Below are 22,096 nucleotides of genomic sequence, written 5' to 3'. Positions count from 1 at the left end.
ATCAGTAATAATCAGTCGAGCTGCCAACAAGCCCACAGTAACTTTGGAGGAGCTACTAAGAGACTCTGCTCAGGTGGGAGAATTTGTTGATTAGACAACAACTAGCCATGCACTCCAAAAAAGTGAAGAGTTAGCTTCCAAGAGGACAACAACAACTAAACTTACAGCTCGTCTTACTAAAAAATGGTTTAGTCAAAACACATCGCCCAATCAATAGTCCAGTCCTAAATCCAACTGAGTTTGGGCTATTTTGAAAATATTTTAGTCTCTACAAGTGCAAAACTGATACATACATTCTCCAAAAGACTAAGTTTTCTACAAAGTTTTCTTTTTTTTATTAACAAGAAAATCCTGCATAGTTTTTTTCTTCCGCTTTACTATTATGTGCCTCTTTGTGTTGCTCCATTGCATAAAATCCCAGTTAAATGTGTGGCGTTTGAGGCAATAACGTGACGAAATGTGAAAAAAGTTCAAGGGCATTACTACTTTTGTTCTAAACTGTAATGCATAAAATCCTTAAATGTAGTCATCAGTAGTTTTCCCTGATTTCAAGGCTGTAATAATAAATAAGTGAATGATTCATGAATGGATTCGAGGGGGGGGAATCAAAAGTCTAAACCTTCTCCGCAGACTGTCTGACGGGAAAAAAAGCGATAAAAAGTATTGCGTTTTCAGTTTATACTACAAATTCAGCGTCTGCGTGCGTGGATGAATCATACGTCTATATTGTGCGGCTTTTGGCCTCAGTCAGAAGTGTTTCCCCAAGAGCGAGAAAGGCCTGCGCCTGCGAGGATTCGGCTGGGATTTTCATTTTCTTGAAACACCTTCTGTTCTGTTCTGCATGGTCCCACCTGGGAGCACGGCGCTGATATTTTTAGAGGGCATGTTCCGAGAGCCTCCGTCGCCAAGAGGGAAGGACAATGGAGGGTGTGATGTTACATCAATACTTGGCGCAAGCGAGGGAAAGGAAAAATCCTGGGTGGCCTCGACGAGTTCTGGAACGCCTTTCCTAGAGGAATTTCACAATATAAGAGAAGGAGGTTTTTAAAATGGCTTCTATACAACCCCGATATTTGAACGCCCACACCTGTGCATGTCGGTGCCACACACTCTTTGCCCTCAGGTGCTGTTAACGGTTTGCTGGATGGGGGTGAAAAAAAAAAAAAAAAAGGCTTTCACCTAATGTTCCCCGGCAGAGTTTCCAGACGAGCTGAAGAACACTTTCATCAGCGGGGCTTAAAATGGCTGCTGGTTTAAACGCAAAGGTTCTTCTCCCCGCCGGAGCGGAACCCGGGTTGACAACACAGTTTGACCGAGGGTGCTGTCTTGAAATCAGATTAGCGCCTAGATTTTTTTTTCTGCATGATAGTGAAAACCAGAGACTTTGGCGAGCCATTTGAAAGATGGTTACTGGTCCTGGCTCGAGGTAGTCGGTGGCTCACCCTTGGCGTTGCTGCGGCACAAAGACAACAAGAGACAAAACTGCAGATGGATTGGAGAATATTGATGTGCACGACCCGCGGCTGCCTGCGAGCAAGGCTGAATAATTTAAGCAAGTGTGTTGTGACGACAATCTAATGCACAACAATCTCGGTTTCTGCATTTCTTCTTTAAAAACCAAAGCTGCACTCAGAGCGTCCCCAGCTCTGGCTTTGTTCGCCTCGTTTGATAGATGCTGATGGAGGCGGTTCAGCGCTCGCTTGGTGAAATTTCATATTTCTTTGGTCCGGCCAAAAACTGCAATCCCAGATTTATTAACTACACATATTCCCATCAGTCTAGTTTCATCTACTAAAGTTTTGCTTGGGTGAAGCAGGGCAAACACAACGTAAAACCATTTCTAATAACAAGAGTGTGTGTTTGTGTGCTAGATATGAGTGTGTGCCACCTTCTCTGCTTGTGTTTTTCTCACCCCACCTACCCAACACTTCTGTTATGGCACGAGTGGTTGAGTTACAGAGGTCCAAATTGAACCTGCATTTTTATTACAGCTTTTATTATTGTTTTTATTAAATCCAGAGTCTGGAAATCCATTTTATTGTCACCCAGAGGAAGCTGTAGCGCCTCACCGTGCGGGTCACCCTCCTGACTATGTGGTACTGTCATTTCCTGTGGCTCCGCAGATCCAGAGTGCGCCCTCAAGAGGGTGGCGGAGGATGGTGAGGCCGGGCATCTGAGGAAGAGTCTGCTCTCTCCAGAGGAAGGAGAGGAGGGAGAGGAGGAGGACGAGGAGCCTGCGCTGCACAGCTGCGACAGCTGCCGGCAGGTGTTCGAGTCGCTGAGCGATCTCACCGAACACAAGATTAATCAATGCCAGCTGACAGGTAAACAACGTTCAGCCCACCGAGCCTCCCCTCCACTCTGCCACTCAGCTCTTCTCCCACTCCCACTCTCGCTCTGTGCCTTCAACAGAGAATATGCCACGCTATGTGTGTTAGTACACTGCACCAAGGGGAGGCACAACACCAGATTTCCAGTTTTTCTGGTAGATATCCAGCAACATGGGCCTCAGACTGCCTTATTTATACACACCCTACATCCTCAGACATGGTACACAAATTGGCCTCTGTGCATCCTTACAGTATGAGTATTTATAGTCTGAGCCATACCCTTGGTTGTTCCACTGTACAGTATCTGGTAGCAGCCTGAAGTCGCTTTGTCCAGATCGTCAGCTGGACACAGAACATTCGGGTATGAAAGTCCCCCGGCCAGTCCCAGTGCTGGTACTCTGCAGTAGTGGCACCTTTTTTTTTTTTTTTTTGGGGTACTGAAGGAGAAGGATGCCATTGGCAGACTATGTCATTGACCTGTTGATGGATGAGTAGGACTATAAATACACTGACAAGGTGGCATACAGAACTAATGATGTGAACTGAAGGTTTCCATGTGCTTCCCCTGGACGTGCTGGCCTCTTTTACACCTCCTGTTGGGTCTGTATTGAGAAATGCCGTCTGAGGCCCGTTACACAAGACACAAGATGAGCCAGGACATGATTATTTGATGCTTGAAACACCCTATGAACTTCTACTGGTCGGTGAAAGAAAACTTCAGGGGCATTCATGAGAACCCTTGCTTAGTCTGTGTTCTGTTTACATTCATGCACTGTTTGGTTTCACATTTTGCAGCCCCACAGTCAGCCAACCCCAAATTATAGCCTAGATATTCCAAGAGCATTACGAAGATTTTCCATCATCTTCAAGACACTCTCAAGTCTGGTGTTTGAGTGTTTTGATTTTCCACAGTTTTGGGTAAAACAGACAGTTGTGTTCTTTCAAGCAGAAATGGATCCATGTTCATTGCATGTGACTTTAGATGAAGGGACTTTTTTGTTTTAAATGTATCTGTAGGTCTGTCCCTGGTGTGAAAAATAAATTGTGCAAAAAGTGCAAAAAAGTGTGAAATTCAAAATACTGTTTACTGTCTATTTTGCTTGACGTCTTCATTAAACATAACTTCCTTTTAGCTGTTTCTGTTCCAGTTTATGTCTGGCAAGTACTATTGCATAGACAGCCTGTCTGTCCTTGAGAGCGTGTACCCGTTAAATGTTTTCTCATTTAGTAAGGTCACAAACAACAACTTCAATGTATTTCATCAGCATTTTATATTATAGACCAACACAAATTAGCAAATAATAAATGGAATAAGAGGGATACGTGCAAGTTTTCTTTACATATAAAATTAAATAGTCTGATGTCCATTTATCCCTTATGTGCTGGGCTCACACTGAATACAGTGCAGGTACGGGCGGGCGCCCCAAGGAACCCAAACCATTAAAATCAGTGTGTACTCTCACATCAGCCGGCGTGGGTGCTGGTCCGGTTACGGAGGCCGTGCGGGGCTGCAAAAAATTTAGCAAGCAGGATGTTTGCCAGGATGCCACAGTGTTCTTGGGACCAAGCTTCTGAATTTCACAAGCCAAACAGGAAAAGTCAGGCGATAGGAGACAGGAGACAGTTCCAGCGAATTTCAGAGTAAAATCAACCCACCAACTCACGCTAACTTGACTAGTTCAAACAAAATGGCAGAACAGAATAACGAGACAAGAGTAATTCTTTTAAAAGGATGAAATGGGTTATTTATGTGCACGAATAACGGGTTTCTGGAAAACGAAGACCAAAGCTGTTTTTTAATTATTTATGAGTGATAGAAATATCACGTAAAATCTGTTGAGTGGACAACCGTTAGTCATCCACTCCACAAATCTGGCCTTTATGAAGAGTGACAAATAGAAAGTCACTCTTAAAGAAAAGCAAAACTAAGTTTTGTTAGCAGTTTGCTATGTAGGGGACACTGCAAACATGTAGAAGAAGGTGTAAAGACCAGACATGAACTTTCTGTCTTAAATACAAAACACTGTGTGGAAAAAAAATTATTCTGCACAACACCTTAACACACAGCATCCCCACACAGTTTCAAGTGTGGAGATGTTTTTCTTTAGCTGAACCTGAAAGCTGGTCAGTTAACACGGTTGGAGCTAATTACAGGCCAATCCTGGTAGAAAATGTGTGGAGGCTGCAAAAAACTTGAGATTTGGACAGAGGTTCCCCTTCCAGTAGGACAATAACACCTAGGGAGGCAGCCAGAGCTATAGACCAGTTCACGCGTGACTTCACGAGCTACATCCGCGCTACATCCGGGTCCCGCTGGTAGGCAGAAACAGTACTGTTCTCGTCTACTACCATGACAAAACAGGTGAATTAGAGCGTACTTTTAGTTTATTTTTGGAATCTAAACAATGCCTACGACTTGTTGTGCTCCCGGTTGCACACAGAGGCATTCCAAATCGTCGGATGTACGTTTCTTTCGTTTACCGAAGGACGAAGAAAGAAGAAAGAAATGGATAATTTCAATGAAAAGGACGCAGGCAGACAATCCCAATCGACTGTGGGAGACATCATAACACAACAGAATTTGCAGTCTACACTTCATCTCCGGTAAATACAACTTAATTTTGCACTAGTCATTGTTCTACTTAAATAATTATATAAATAAAAAATTAGGCTATATACTTAAGTCAAGATGTAAACGTTCATTTCGTAATAATATACGTACATGTACAATGTATGCAAACCTTCTGGCATGAGTCTGTGAAAAGGATTACACAAAAAGGATAACACCAAAATAATCCTTAGTGAACAATGTTTTTTTAACCTACCGATGGCGGGTCTTCCTCTCTGCTGAGCCACTCTCTGTGTCCGACTCCGCTTTCGTATGTTACACAAACATGTCTAAACATGTCCCGATATGAAATAATTGTAGCCGTCCAGTGGTTTCATGGCTTTCATGCTCTCTCGTCTGTACTGGCCTGCCGTTTTTATAAGGCAGCTGTATATGTCGTTGTACGGGACACTTGGCCAGCATTTCACAGACTCACTCCGTCTCTTCAGCCTTTTGCTGTGTGGATCTGGCTATCTGATACCATCAACCATCAACTTACCCTTAAAACGATCGTGTGATACGTTATCTAAAGAACAAAAATACGTCGAGAACTCGCCGTTTCCTTTGTTTGCGTCCGCCATTGTGTTCGCCTTTGCCTACCAATCCGGCACGCATGCGCGAAAAACCCGGATCAAAACAATAACAATGAACTGGTCTATAGAGCTGCAATAGAATGGTTTCAATTTGAAAAGCCTTTATCATTTTCTCTCCTCTTTACAACCAGGCACTGCTTAGCCATATTCCAACACATCAAGTCCCAGAGAAATGCACTAAAGTTTGTGGTTGTAAGGTGACAAAACATGAAAAAGTTCAACAGGCAGGAATATTTTCAAAAGGCATCGCAGAACACAAATGATTTCACCCAATAGGTATATTAGAAAAGCTATTGTTTTAAATGAAAGAAAAGTCTTTTGTACGCTCCAAAATTCAACTGTGGTCATTACTGACTCAGTCATATTTTTTTCTGTAATTAAGCCCAATCTTTTGTAAATGTCAATCTAACAGAGAAATAACTCTTAATTGCTCAATGATAGGGAAAAAAAAAACATTGTTTGGATAAGGGCCCCTGTGGAAACTAAACAAAAGAATCTAATTGCCATTAGGGTATTGTGATTGTGCAGAAACACTCTATTAGTATTCAAACACAGCGGGAGAAAAGAAACTTCTAGATGGCATACTAAGTACTTTGAATTTGTGTGTGTGTACGGGCTCATTTGTGTGTTCTCAGGAATATTGAAAGATTTCCTACGTGGCATTATGTAGACATCCATGACCAATTAATCAGCCTTACATCGAGCCTCTGCTCACAGATGGATGCTTTATTAGAACCATTTTCTAATCAACCGCCAGCACCTGCTAAACTCTCCGTTTTTCGCCGTTTCAAATGTTTTATTTTTGGTAAACAAATCGCAGAGCTTGACTGGAACCAATGCACATTTTTTCGAGATTTGCATGCTGACAGTACTCGGGGCCGATATACAGCGTGTTATTTGAGCCCCAGATGACCATATGCAGGCATCGGCTCAGGTATGGCTGCTGTTTCTTAATACGTTTCACTAACTACTAACAAAAAATAAATAAATAAATAAATAATAAAACATTTTACTTGTACTGCAATTTTTTTCATATATCTAAATATCAAGGTGCTTAATACCAGTTGTTGAAATAAATAAAAAAAAAAGACTATAGCGCATAACATCTGTGAGACAAAACTAACTAAATAAAGTCGAAACATTTTTCGAACTGCTCGTCGACCACGCCCGACGCACAGAAGGACAGAGAAAGATGTTACATGCAACCTCGATCAATGGCAGCCATTGTCTCTCCCTCCATCAAGCAGAGGTGTAACACCTTTCCATGCACTTAAGCTGTGACCACTGCAGTGCGCTAAGGGAGCGCATGGGTATGGATTGCCTGGTGTCCCCGATGCGATCGGTGGTATTGATCGTGCTAATGCTGGACTGCGGAGGAAGGCGAGAGCCTGAGAAAGGGAGCAAGGGAGAAGGAGGGAGATGGGGGAGAGGGAAAGCAGGGAGAGAAAGTGCTGCAGGAATGTGTCCCCAGGGAGCCCGTCTTGGGCTGGGGCAGGGCTTCAGGAATGCTCCCCAGGAGATCCCAGTGAAGGCTAGGGCAGGGCTGGAAGAATGCTCCTCCAGAGAGTTGAGAGTGGAAGCTGGCTGGGGCAGGGCTTGAAGAATGTTCCCCCAGAGCACCCCTTTAACTCTGGGGCAGAAGCAAAGGGGGGTTTTGTGGGGGTGGGGGTGGAGAGTTTTCCTCAGGCTCCAGGATGGCTGCAGATCAGGTTTCCGTGTGGGGATCAGCATCCTGCCGACAGGGCTTTAGGCTGCCCTAGGGAGGAGGCAGGAGGCTGGAGGCATAGCTATTCCTCGGGCCTTTCCAAAAACATTTCACGAATGCTTTGTCTCCGTATCTCACTGACTCACTGGATTGTCTGTACTCCCTTGTATTGTTACAGATCCCTCACAAAGAAAGAGAAACAGTATCTGTAGTTTGACTTTTGCTCTCCGTTGGCGCAAGACACGTTCATATGCCAGATATGAGATTGTGACGGCAGCCGGTGCAACCGACCCTCAGACCCTCTCCCCTCGTCTAATTTCCACGTGTTTACTAGCAAGCCTGCACAGTAAATAAATAAAAAAAATAACACCTCTTGCTCCAAGTTTATTTCAAAAGATTGCATTTTCGGCATCGTTCCTTCAATCCCGTCTCTCCGATGGCATTTGAATAACCGAGCGCACACACTGGCTGTCAGCCTGGTGGCTATTCTTTCATTACGGGTCCAGCTCCCTTGAGCAACACCTTTTCTTGTGTCCTTCACTAGAGGAGGGGCACGACCCCCCCACCCCCACCCCCAAGAGAGATCCTTGCCCTGCTATTTTAACCCTCTGTGAGATGACCTTTTTAATAAGTGTCTTTCTCTGTTTTCCTGCCGGCCACTGTGCGAGCAAACAGAGCATGTCTTCTGCTTCCCTCAGATAAAGGAATCAATCAGAGAGGGTATGAGAGGGAAAAAAAAAGAGAAGTCAGAAGATAACTGGGCCATATATGGATTTATATTATGCAGATTTCCCCTTTCCGCATCCCTGTAGACAGTGCAGAATGCACTCAGCTTCAATAAGAAAAACATTTTCAGATTTATGAGAAATACAAATGAAACACACTAATACTCAGTGAGAAACAATAATATCCCAGCACAACATAGAAGATGCTGATTTGATTGGAAAAGTTTGGCTATAGATAAAGTCTCTCGCTGCAATGGGAAACAATCGCAGTGCATTTAAACCGCAGGTTTCTCGTCGCACATTTCTTTCCGGCACTGTCAAATGTTTCGGAACATCAAAGAAAATTTTGTATCAAACAACAATGACATGAGTAATTACAAAAAGCAGTTTTCAAATGGTAATGTATTAAGAAAAAATAATCCTAACCAATATGGCCCAATACAAAAAAGCAATTAGCAGCTGAACCTATTAATTGCTTCTGCCACCCTTGTTGACAACAACTGGCAATGAGTGTTTGCGACACTGCAGGAATTCTGGCTTAACATACATAGAATAGTTTTATTGGTCAACTCGTGGCGTAACACCTCAGTTGGATTTGTCCAAATTTGACTAGGCCACTTCAAAACCATTGTAATGTTTCATTAATTTAGAGGTTTGACTTGATAATGTACTTTGTATCACTGTCCTGATGCATAACCCAAGGTTAAGGTCACAAACTGACGGCCAGACATCCATCCTCAGGATTCACTGGTCGACAGTAGAATTCATGGTTCAATCGAGTACAGCAAGGCATCCAAGCCACTGATCACCCCATCACCAGCACTTTTTGATTTCTTTTTTTTTTTTTTTTGCTCTATTAGCTTTACACCAGATATCTTCAGAAGCACAGCTTCTGTAAAACAAAATAAACAAAAAATATGTCTTGTTAGTCCACAGTATATTTTCCCTACAGTATTGGGAATCACCAGTGAATGTGGGGGCTTGTGTTCTTGGCCTTGAAGCTGTCCCGTGGATTCTATTTTTGCTTAGACTTTTCCTCGTTGTTGGATGTTGGAGACTGACCTTACCTGAGACAAATAATTATTTAGATATATTATGCCTCTTTTGTGACCTGGATTAGTCGTTGATGCGCTCTTGGAGGATTTTTTGGAGGTCTGGCTACTCCTGGGAAGGTTCATTGCTATTTTCTCCCTTTGTGGATGGTGTTCCTTATTGTCCCTTGTTGTGGTTCGCTGGAGTCCTAAAACTTTTGAAATGACTTTGTCATCCTTTCAAGACTGATAGATAGCAAGACTGTTTCTCATCTGTGCTTGAAGTAATTTAGTACAGATCATTATGTGTTGCTTCTTAATATCCTGCAGCCTACTTCAAGTTGTCAAACAGCTTTAATTTCGGTAATTTCTTGATTTTACAAGTCTGCAATAGTCAGAGCAGGGTGCAGCTATTTAAACTAGGCTTAGCTTTCCAAACACATGGGGTTAATTACAGTTAATTTATGGTCTCACAGCTTTTTCAAATTCAGACAGTTATCTTTGTATCAAATTAAAATGTGTTTGAATATGAAACATTAAAAAGAAAAGTAAAAAAAAAAAAACAGCCAAAATGTGAAAGGGAGCAGAGTTTCTCGCAGACTTGCACATTGTCCTGAATTTACCTTCATCTTCTTCAAGCAGATTTTTTTTTAGGCAAATTCGTATGAAGTGTTTGGGTCAGTAGTATGGAAATATCCAGCAGCATCCTCAACAACGAACAACCTTCTGTCATTGCATGTTTTGTACTGACAGTTTTCAACAGGCTTTTGTTGGTTGCGTTTTTCTCCGTCTTCTAACTTCGGATATTGATCCAACAGCTGCTTTGTGGCTGTCAAGACGAATGTGCCAAAGTGTGTCGACTTTATTTGCTTCAAAAGGGGCTCACATAAGAGGAAAGCAACACGAGCAAGACCTGATTAGCCGAACTCTGAGCCGCCGCCGTTCATCAGAAATTCTGCTGTGTTTTTGCCGGGGCGTCTTGCGACATCCCAGTACAAAGAGCAGTGCACACTGATTACAAGGCTTTGAAAGGAGGAGAGGCGATCAGGGGAGAATAGCTACTTCTGGCACAACGCAGCCACTGAAAAGAGACCTCATGGTAGAGTGAGCTCTCACAATTGGGCTCGAGTTTTTTTTTCCTTTTTTTTTTTCTCCCGTGTGTGCGTGTGAGTGAGTGTTGTGGGGTAAAGAAAAATATGTATGGGGGATAAAGCAAGGTAAAAAAAGAAGAGAAATAGGGAGGGAAAGGTAGTATTAAAGTAGATGTTTGACTGCATGGCATTTTCCTCCCTGTGTGTTCCCTGTTGCAACACTGCCAGTTACGTTAACAGGAGTGTCATTAGGAATTCAAAGCATATGCCCTCATGAGGACGCCCTCTTTCTCTTCCCCCGGTGCGTCGCACAGCACGCATTATGCACTGTATAAAGTATTTATTGGTCTTTGTCAGGATTTGCCTGCGTTTCCAAAATAGGAATAGAGGAGTTTTTAAAGCATAAATGACAATAGCCTCCTCTTCAGCTCCTCCTAACACTCGCGTCCACCTCTTTCAACAAAGCCCCGTCTCTCACGTGTGCACTTGTTTCATCGGTCATAGTTTTAGGCGGGCAGGCACTGTGCAAACGCACAAATACCACAGAGAACACGTGCTCCCTCGCAGCACCTGCGTGCTTGCAGTCTGCATCTCGGATGACCCATGATTCATCCGGCTGGAGACTCAAGACATGCTGGGACTGCATCCAGTTGACCTCTTTCTTAAGTAGGTAGCCACGGTTGCAGGGAGGATGTGTGGACAAAACAGAGATAATTCCATGTCCTCAGTCGGAGCTGCGCGCAGTGGGTGAAAATCCTGTATCGGGGTCACTATTATCCTCGCCCATTTAACATACCATTTAAACTGTCGACCAATTGTATTACAATGACCGGCCCACGGAGCCGTTGTCTTGGCGCATCATACGCTCTCTATCCGTAGCCCTTGCACGGCTTGCTCTTTGTTCACTTTCTTCCTCAGCCTGCAAGTCTTTTTCAGCGGCACAAGCAGGAGAATGGCACATTAAATCTTAATAGGACTGCGTCTGGCCGTGTTGAATTGCAGAGCGTGTTAAGCCGGCGCTTTCCTCCCCCTTGGCACACGCTCGTGGAAGTGGAAAACAATTGAATAAAAGAAACCGCTCCCTCCTTCTGTAACACAAGTGACTCTGGCTGCACTGCTAAAGCTGTGAGACTTGAACTGACTCCCGCTCACAAATGGCTCATGCTCTAACCAAGGAAATGTGGGATAACAGTAGTGACTTCTTTTTCCGATGGACAAATGTGGAAGGTATGTCAGAGGGTTTAACTGATCCCCCCGAACAAGGGTTTGCAGCATCAAATAAAAATACTGCAGATCGAGACAATCCCCCGGAAATGGTGGGGAAACATGTTGGTAAATTACACTGGGTGCAGATGTAGGTATGAAGGTCTTTGTAGAAGCAAAAGAGTCCAGCCCTGCTTTGTAAGGCACTCAAAGGTAGTAATTAGTCAGTGATGAGTTGACTGGTTGTGTGTCCACTGCTCGGCACTGCTGGGTGGGGCTGTGGGAGGTAGATAAGGCCAGCGGTGGGCTTATCTCTTTGAAGGACAGGCACCAGGCCTGCCAGGCAAATCCACCCACTGACCAGCCGCATTTTATTAACAGCATCATTAATGCCAGGTCGGTTGTGTGCGGAGGCTCGATAGACATAATTCAAGAAATGGAAAGGGGGAAATAACCCAGAAAGATAGAAAATGTCTCAATTTCTGCTTTTTTTGTGTGAGTCTGAAGTACATTGTCACTGGTTGACCTGTTTTGAGGTTTTGAAACGATGGAGCTTGCGGAAATGTTTACCAGGTAGGCTAGTGGAAGGGCATGGGGAGTGAGCTTGGATCTTACCTTTGGGTTTTGCTCACTCGCCTCTGGGTCCCCAGCATTCAAATGATTTTCTTTTTCCTCTTTCAAACATGGGAATGCTCCCCAGAATAATGATGAAGCTGATACAGAGACACATATCTACAGACAAAGAAAAGGCAAAGAATGTATTTGAAAACTTAATGCGTGACTGTGGGTAGAGTAGTCTTTTTGCAATTAGAAGGTAGTGTGTTTGATTCCAGTTTTCCTCTTTCATGTTGATGTATCCCTGCAACACCGATATGCAAACCAGTGTATAATCAGTTATGCATCTATTATGGTGATGATATAATTATGACGTTTATGTAGTTGTGTGTGTATATGTATCTATGCAGAATGTAGATGTTTGATGTATGGATGTGTGGTAGTATGTTAATTATATTATATATATACACACAATATGGTGTATTATTCAGATTCACAATGTCAGTTTTGATTAAAGGTGGTGCCTTTTTTCTGAATGCATTTTCAGTCAATATGTATTTTTAAGTCATAAGTATGTAGTTAAAATGTAGTTAAAATACCAAATTAAAATTGGTATTTTAATTTGTTTATAGAGAAACCAAATTAATCTGCGGAAACCTGTTTTTTTTAAACCATGTTTTTGATTTCTATAAATGATTCCATCAGATAAAACAGGATTAAATGTTTTATATTAGCGCACCACATGCCACATTGTCACATTTCCCTATGATAATCGGCCAAAACTTGCAAAATTCTTACTTGTCACCGGTCTGAACACATCAATCGCCCATTTCAAAACTCCCTACATCACTTCATTGGTAACTTTCATCAAGAAGGCACATGGCTTACATCCGAATCTTGCAAGCTGATGGCCTTTAAGTTTGATGAAGTTCATTTATAGAAGTAAAAAGTGAATATGTTTGAGAATATGTTATATTACAAGCACAAACTGAAATGCATGTTAAACAGATTTTGTGACATAGACCAAAACAAAGTAGCATAACTGTGCAGTGGAACAAAAATGATACATGGTTTAAAGTCCTTATAGAAATAACAATCTGAAAGAAACAATCTGCGTTTGTATTCTTCCCCTTTTTATGCCTTTAAATAAAATCTAGTGCAATTAATTGCCTTTGGAAGTCACCTATTAGAGTCGTCCTGTGTGTAATTTAATCCCGGTATATATTCAGCCATTCCATAAAAGCTTCAGAGGGTTTTATTTTTTATATTATTTTTAGGGAACATACGTTACCAAACAACATCATAAAGAACAAGGAACACAGTATACCATATGTTGAATATATTAGAGGAGACTGTTCAAACTTTCATCACAAAATGAAAAACGGTTCGGCACAACTGCTAACCTACCAAGACATGATATGAGAAGAGTGGCAGGATGAAAGCCATTTTTGAAAAATAGACATAATGCATCTAATTTGCTGTTTGCCATGAGCCACATAGGGAACACACCAAACACATAGAAGAAGCTTTGGCCAGATGAGACCGAAAATTACCAGCGTACGTTAACCTGAACCCACCTACGGTGCAGATAACTCCATGCTATAGAGGTGTTTTTTCTTCACAAGGGACAACACAGTTGATTAAAATGGAGAGGAATATAAATGGGATATTGCTTACACCTAAAGTTCACCTGAAGTGCCTGTAGAAGCCAATATGTGTAAAGTCTGTATATAAGACAGGAAATGATGTGTGCATGGGTGTGTGTTTCACCGGAAAAGGCTAATCGGTTTTGACCGCTTGGCCGGGAAACGCTTTCAATTCACAGCTGGCCGTTTGTATCGTCTTACGTTTTATAAGCAAGCAAAAGTGAGAATAAATCGGCTTTTAACTGCAAGAACAGCGTCTGGACATTTCCTGTTTATCATCTCACCCCGACAAATGCGCGTCAACCATAAGATTCCGGTTTAAAAACACTCCACTGGCTTTAAACGCCGGCTTAGCCACTACAGTGCCTTTTCGCAAAGCACTAAATGTCCAAACTTAAAAAGTTTTTAACATTATGGGAGTTAAAAGTAGCAATAAGTAATAATGACAGCTTGCGTGTTAAATCGGAACAACACAGATGGCAACCTACACGACATTCTCCAAGTCAAGAGGAATGAGGATGTTGCGCAGCTAAATTCAAAATGACGAGTGAAGACAATTCACTCAATGTAAGTTGTTGTGCAAATACTTTTGTCACAAAATACCAAATGCTGCGCTCTGTTTTGGTGATCCCCAGGAAGTAAAGACGGGCTACACTCTGAACCAAAGTATTTCCGCATCCTACCTCTAGGATTTCAACGGAGAAAAACTTGACTAAGACATTGTTGATGGAGAGGACCGATTGTTTGTAGGGAATGTTACTTCCATCCCGGGTGACAAATGACAATGATTTTAGTTAATTTTACAGTAAATTTGTTACTTATTGTTCCTTTAAGGGAAAAACTAAAACAAAAAAATAGGATTGTTTGGTTTTAATAAATATGGGGTTTACACTGAAATACACTAATTCCCAATTTAAAAACAATATATACACATTGTAAATTATTACACTTATTATTACCATTACACTTCTGTTCTGTCCTGCAGGCACCTCCTCCGCACAGTTCAACGGATCTTGTCCAAGTAGCCATATGTGACAAGTTAGGAGTAAAAACCGCAATTGATCCCAGAATTAAAAATAGTGTGGGCTTGGATGAAGAAATGTCCAGAAGTCAACTCCCATTCTCAGACACCTAGCAGAAACATTTGCAGACTTTTGAACAATGTTTGTCGATATTTCTTAATGAAAAGGTCAAAGCATTTTGCTAATGTCTGTGTGGAAATGTACTGCACATTGATCCCCATAGGGCTTGTTCCTTAGGCGGGTTTTTGCCAAACTCACCAGTAATGGGAGGAAAGAAAGGCAGGAGATGAGGGTGGTGGAAAGAGTGACCAGTTCGACAGGTTTATGTCTCCCCCCAGGCTGGGTTCGGTGGAGCGGGCTTACAGGAAGAAACAGAGCCAGCTGTGACGGCATCCTGCTTGCCACTGTGGTTTAGGAGCTTTGGGGTTACGCTATCGCCGACTCAACATTTCCCCCTATCCTGTACCCCTCCCAGGGGTTGTTTTTGTTGGCCATGGGGTGGTGTTTGGGTGGGGGGCCGCTGCTGTGGGGGCTCTTTAGAACAACCACTCCTCTACTTGAGGATGTAGGGTGTTAGAGTCAGCAGCTCACAAGGATAGATATCATGTAAAGAAACACATTTGTTCCTTAGCGCTAATTGCCATTTTCAGACTGGAAGGTGTGTTCATAAATTCAGTTTTATGGGCAGGATGGGTGTCGTTTCAGGTCTCCAAGGCCACCAGCTGGGCTGTGCTTTGGCTAAGGGGAAATCATGTGTCGGTACAGAATGTAATGGTCCGACAGTAAAGCTATGTGTTTCAAGCAACACAAAGATGTCCTTTTAAGGTTAAAAGCAATAGAGCGTAGGTGGTGCGGCATCTCTTAGAATGTAAAGGTCATCGAATCTATTCCAACTCCCAACCTTCTGACTGATCAGTCATACTGAAGGAATCAATCAAATGGATCAGACAGCCTCGTCTCTTAAACAATTGACAGTGGATCTGGAGAAGCTATAGAGTATGCCAGCTTGGTGCATACTGTGAGAATCTAAGACATTAAATTCCTTGATTTGATAGTAACTTGGCAGCAGGTCTAAACAAACCACTAATTTAGCACAGCAACAATCTGCTTGAGCTTCTCTTTCTTCCTGGCTGCTGCACCAATTCCAAATGAGATGCATGCGGCGACAGTGGCCAGGAGCTAGGAGCTTCTCCTGCAACTGGTGGGTTGTCGGTCTAAATCCTCATTCTGACCATTTCAGTGGTTGTGCCTTTGGGCAGCCTTGTTTTTGTCAGTCTGTCACAGGGCAGCTGTGGCTACAATGTAGCTCGCCTCCCCCAGCGGCGTATGAAAGACTCAATGTAGTGTAAAGCACTCTGGGGTTGTAGGACTTGATAAAGCGCCATACAAGTACCGTTTACCGTTTTCACCATGTACACTAAAGTCGGATCCTCAAAATCCGTCATGACTGACTGACAGCCAAGAGAGATGGTGTTGTAGTAAACAGGGCGATAATCTTTATATTAGAACGTCATGTGCCCCCAGCCAAAGTATGATGCATCTTCCTCATCATGAATTTAGTTTGTCGAACATACCCCACAAACAAAGTCAACAGACAAAACCATCCTGTGATTGGATTTTAATCCAATTGCATTATTATTCAGGCCTCCCATTGGCCATTCATTATTCTCACATGGAGCTTGTGTGGGTCGTTATCACCCAATCAGACTCAGGACTGTATTCTGGAGAGCATGCTTTCGTTTGCATCCTTTAAACCCTGTGAGCTTTCCCTCTCTCTTGGTCCGCCAACGGAATACCTAATTCCAAAGTAAACTGATTGCTCTCTCCAACATGATTACGTTGTGATGATGTTATCCAAATGAGACCACTGCTAAGATGCAAGCAGGGTAGGCAAGGATGCTTACTGCAAGTTGACTGATCAGCATGTTAAGAGAAACAAGGTTGGGGAGGAGCAAAAAGATGCGAAAACAAGGGATAGAAATCGAAAGAGTGTGATGGGGAGTTGTGTGGGTGGGGGGTTGGGGGGGGGGGGGGTAAGCTGAAATGTAATTTGCTTCTCACCTCAGGCGACTGGGCTCTGAGTCCAGTAAATATGCAAAAAAGCTGAGCTTGGCCATCAATATGAAGGCCCTAGATGATTGCTAATCTCTACCAGAGTAGATTGAGATCTATCTCATGCAACATGAGGGGAACGAGTGAGGCCAAAGTCCAAACTTCATCTCCATGTTGGCCCCGCTTATTATGCACAGTTAGGGGTGTGGATGGAGTTGGCCTTCAGGTTGGTCCTGTTTGTGATGCATACAAATCAGCAACCAGTAAAGCTGCCACTGTCTTAAACCTTTAGAAAATTGTTTAAACGTACTTATCGTGCAACTTTTCTGCAACTTTGGATCTTTGTTCCAACTCCCCTCTCTTTTCACCACGCAGAAGTCCTCGTTCTATTTGAGCTGTTAGATGTGCGGCGTTGTGGTTTACCAACCCATTGTCATTCCCCGTCCGTAATCAGGGATAAAACAAACCTATGGGACGTGGACGGGTCTGGAGTCATTAGGTGTGTGCGTGGCTTACCCAGACAGCCAGATAAACCAGATGCCTCAGGATGGCCAGAGGTCATCTCTCTGTGAGAACATGTTGTTGATGTCCTTGTCTCTCTTTAGCTCTTCTTCTCCTCCCGTATCCCTTCTCTCACTCCCCTTCATCGTTCCCTTTCCTTCTTTTTTCCGCCCTGCCTTGATTGCGCTGTATAGTCATCGCAAACACAGAGGTCCATGTTGAAGCTTAGCAGTTGAAGAACCTGTCAGCTAAAGGGAAGGAGGAAAGACAGACCGGGGAGTTGTCTGTGGCCCTAGGTTGGATGCCTGAGGGTGTGCTACGTGTGGAGGATAGTTAGTGCAGAAGGACACACTGCAGTCTGCAGGTGAATCCACTCATTTTACAAGACTTAATGCGTTTGAATCATCTCCTCTAGGGGGAGGTGTTATGACTTTTTTTTTTTTTTTCCACAAAAGAAACCTTGATATAAAATGCAGCAAAAGTTGTGTTTCTCTTCTCTAAATGTGGCAGGAGAGTAATATACGCACAATATATATTCTAAGGAGGTTTTCTTAACCCTAAACATAATTGACTATTCCCTGTATTTTAGAGTGTGTTTCCAGCATTGAGCCTTACCCTCTGCAGAGAGTGCACAAGGCTTGAGGATGTTTACCTGGCATGGTGCCTGTTCTAGCTGCCCTCCTGTTGAGGGAAAGCAGGTCAGGCTATAGCTTTGTGTGTGTTTATTTGTTTGCACATGTGTGCGTTTTTGCAGGTTTATATGAATTTGGGAACATGTTGTGTGTCTTTCTTTTTTTTTTTATGCGTTCATTTGTGTTTGCGGAGCAGACAGGGACGTCATTAGGGTAGAGAGAATCTCAAAATGCGTTGCATTTGGGTAAAAAGAAAATATTTGGCTCTCTAAAATAAGCTTTTTTTTATTTTCCAGGGGAAGGTAACGTTGTAATTTGAGGCTGTGGTGGGTGGTTGGTATCTGCTGCCTGTCAGCTCACGCATCAATCTTCAACCCTTCTATCCCTTTCCCAAATTTACTCATTCGTCTTTTTATCCATCCTCATCTGTGGACCAAAGGGGCCGTGTCTCTTTGTGGCCCCGATAATCTTGGCCAATTTCCTCTGCAATTTATTTCCCACCCAATCAGCCACCTGGTCAAGCAGCATCAAGCTCCTCAAGGTAGAGCCATTCATCCCAGCAAGCCCCTTTCTAACAATCACATTTGGTCTTTCCCCCCCAACCCAAGGCTTAGATATTTTCTTTTGTGTCTTAAAGTTTCAGCGCAGTCTTGCAGTAGATCACTAACTTTTCCTTTTGTCTCAACACAGCCCTGCTCGCAAGTTATGCCACAAATACATCCATTAGTAAATTTCCTTCATAATAGTATAATGATTCTTCCATTTTTGTGACGCAAGGGGAATTTAAGAATGTCACAAAATACCACCGTTGTCTGTTGGACAAAGGCGGTGTAAGTCGTTTCTCAAGATGGCATGCTTCCAGTATGTCGACGCTCACACTTGTCCATTCAGCAGGATTATTATCGGTATCAGTTTGTTTTACTGTAGTAAACAGATGACATATCATATTTAGTTTATAAAAGGGTAAGAAAAACAAATCAGATCAGTTGAATCTGCTGTTCAAATAAACCCCCATCTCCCATTTTAGCTTAATTTCCATGGTAAAATGATTTAAACACAATCTATGATTTTGCAAGTTTTGTTTTCCTTTTTCAAATAGAGCTGCAAAATATATTAAATTCCCATTGACCACCATATGAGTATTATCAGAGTGTACAGTACTGCAATTAAAAAATTCTTCTTGGATGTAACATTTGGTTGATATTGTATTTCTAGTGCCATTGTTGTAATATCTACACGCCAATAATCTTTTTGGCCTGTTGGGTCAACTTTACAAACCCTTGATGAGGAAACTGTGTATTGTCAGATTAGATGCTGAAGGTGTGAGGCATTATGTTGTGGAAAAAGTAGAAAAGTCAATGTGCCCTAGTGCAACAGTGAACATGTTGGTTCATCCGATTCACTATCTTCATCGTAATATAGGATCACGCCTACACATTTTGCTGATATCGTGCAGCTCTAGTTTTTAAGCTTGACTGCAGGCTGTATCCCTCTGCATTTCCCTCTGCAACTCATCAGTCATATCGACGTCTTCCAAGAGCAACATTAACTTTTGGATTTTGAGACATGCTGTCACTCGTGCAAATCCATCAAGCACGGTACCTTTATGTGCTTTTTTTTCAGGTCTAGTTTGTGAAACCATCGTCAGCTGATTAAAAGAATTTGTTCAGACAACAACCTTCGCCGACATAACTTTGGCGCGATGATACGGAAAGTGACAGTTTTAACTTCTCAAAATAGACGATTAATATTCGCAGATACACTGTTGCATCCGACAGATGTTAAGACTCACTTAGAACAGACATGTTTTTTTAAGGCTTTCATGCAGATTTTTACCAAAAAGTTCAAAACAATACAGCTATGTTATAGATCCTACGCAGAACAATTTCCTGCTACCAATATGTTGGCTTGAGCAGGTCTAAGCCAATGAGCTAAGATGTCATGTGAGTGTTGCTTTTTTACCTTTTTACCACTACTGCCATAAAAGCAAACAAAGCTAAGTTAAATGTGTATTTGACACCCGGCATCATATTTGTTGCTGTTGTCAGTGACAGTGTACAAGCAGTAATATTGCTGATTTTTGACACACCTGTATACCTAAATCTAAACTTGACATGAACATTTTAGTTTGAGTTGTTATAAACAACTGAAAACAACTAAGACCACCCCCACCACCGCCGGACTAGATGTTAGACTCTCACCATTCAATGGATTTATCCTTTTTCTTCCTAACCACAGCTATGGGTAACATTACAGAAAATAATCGACACAGAACCTCTCTTCAAAAATCTGAACTATTGCTTTTACTGCGCATTTATACCATACGATTCTGTCAGCGGCAACATAAAGTTATCGTTGAAACTATTCTCCTAACATGTTCCAAACTCTTCTCCATCTTGATTCTCCCTATTATCATCTTCAAATGTGCTCTCTATCTTCCGCCCTCCCTCCATCCTGTCATGGCTCCTCAGTATTCTGCTGCTGTCTTGTGCGGAGTGATTTTGCCCAGACACGTCTGGCTCTGGGTAAAGTGCAGTCCCCGGAGACCATGCTCCGCAGCCCCCAGGTCGCTAGCACCATGAATACATTATGATCCCCATTTCCATCCTGTTGCCACGGCAGCACTTTTTGAGCCGCAGGGCTATTAAGACGTGTGCTGTCGATATCCTGATAGGAGCAGAAGTTGGATCTGGAAGCTGGCCTTTGATCAGATTTCATCCTCCCACCTGCTTTTGGGGGGGGGGGCTTGGTTTACAGGACGAGATGGAGAGGGTCTTGGGATTTTATTTTTTTTTTTTTATCGGTTTGACAAGCTCACCTGGTGAACATAAGCATATCATGCATCCATCCTCTAGCAGTTTTTTCCCCTCTGCGCTTTATCTCTGTGTTTCCTGTCTGAACCCCCCCCCCCCCCCCCCCCCCTTTTTCGAATTCTCATTTCCTTCGCTCCACCCCATCCCCGCAGTTTAGCTACGGCAGCATTTTACGCAGACTCGCTCTGCTCTATGAAATTCTGCTATCCTCACAAAAGAAGCAACTCCCGTACCTTTTATTGTTTCCTCTTTTTTTTTTCTTCTTCTTCTTCTTTGGGGGATGATGTATAAAACATGGTGCCTCAGGTAGAGGATGTTGGGTAGGAAGCCATGTCCCCCTAAATGGCCAGCCGTGTGCATGCGCCTAACACTTCACTGAGCAATCTGTCAACATGTCAGCAACACATGTTTTGTAAAAAGCCTCTGGTGGGAGCCAGGGGAAAAAAGGCACTCCTGCCAGACCAGAGAGGAAATGCTTTTTTCTCCTCTATGCAGTGGATTTTCTATTGCTGGTCCTGTGTCCCACGGGCCCCCCCACCACCACCACCACCCTTTCCTCCCCCACACGCACACCCGTTGTCTGCACTTCAGAAATTTGAACTGGGGACCCTCGAGGGGGTTTACAGGGAAGGTGGGGGTAGGCTGGGAGGGAAAAGGCTCCCTCTTTTTTTTTTTTTTTTTTTTTCAAAGCGTATGAAATTGTGAAGGTATATTGTGGCAGGTCCCCGAGCGGTCTTTTCTAATACCTGAGTTTCTGGCGAAGCTGGAAATTACCAGCGGCTCCCCCGAGGGACGGCTTTATCCACACCAGGAAGGAGAGCAGAACTCAGTGGGGAGGTTACTTAATGCATGGCTGAAATAAAAGAATTTCTGAAAGACAGAGGCTGAAAAGCTAGCTTTTTATTTTTTTTTTCCCCCAACTCCCCCCCCCCCTACCTCATTCCCGTTCCCTCCCTCTCCTTTCCTCCCCAGAAGTATAGTTTACTACTCTCTGCCTCCTCTTGAAGGGTTCTAGTTTAATAAACTTTCAGAGGATCCTGCTGGTGCAGACAGCTAGACAAATACCCTTGTGTGTTCTCTTTTGTCGAAGATACAGCTTTTTGTTATGTTCTTGCAAATTTGATTTCTCCCTCTGTCTTTCTTTTTCTCCGCCACCCTCTGTCTCTCTCCCCTTCTGCATTTGTCTTCATCTCCCTCGTCCTCCTCTCGCTTTTTGTCTCTCGTTCTGATTCGGCACATGCACACACACACACACATATGAACACACGTCCATACGCACACACACACACCCGAGCACAAAAAGTTAAACTCTGTCTCTTGTGGTTGGGTTTATTGTTTGGTCTGTCTGTTCGTTCTCTCCCCCCTCTGTGCTCCCTTTTGTTTTCTGTATGTTTTGTTGTATTGTGCACAGAGCCCGAGATGCAGATAGAATGCAGACAGTTTGCCCTGGGTGAAGACTGTGCATAAGCACCCCTCGGTATCTATTTAACAAAACACATTAATCTATTTACGCATGACCAAGTGGATTAAACTCCACCTACTAAGCAGCATGAGATATTTCCCCATCAGGGGATTAAAAGCATAGTATT

General features: G+C 43.0%; 1 protein-coding gene across 6 annotated transcripts in view; it reads left to right on the top strand.

The window, feature by feature from the left end:
• LOC105935052 (zinc finger protein 521) overlaps positions 1-22,096 on the top strand; it is a 129,286-nt gene that overhangs the window by 16,720 nt on the left and 90,470 nt on the right. For all 6 annotated transcript variants that reach the window (XM_012875300.3, XM_036138218.1, XM_012875308.3 and 3 more), the window contains one exon: positions 2,124-2,324. Coding sequence is in view for 2 of the 6 variants with exons in the window: in XM_021322895.2 (XP_021178570.2) it covers positions 2,124-2,324 (201 nt within the window). In the remaining 4 variants the exon portion in view is untranslated. The remainder of the gene's footprint in view (positions 1-2,123; positions 2,325-22,096) is intronic.

The sequence above is a fragment of the Fundulus heteroclitus genome, chromosome 6 (assembly GCF_011125445.2).
Source record: "Fundulus heteroclitus isolate FHET01 chromosome 6, MU-UCD_Fhet_4.1, whole genome shotgun sequence".
NCBI lineage: Eukaryota > Metazoa > Chordata > Actinopteri > Cyprinodontiformes > Fundulidae > Fundulus > Fundulus heteroclitus.
Note: the sequence above shows the minus strand (reverse complement) of the source record. Positions and strands in the feature narration are given on the sequence as shown.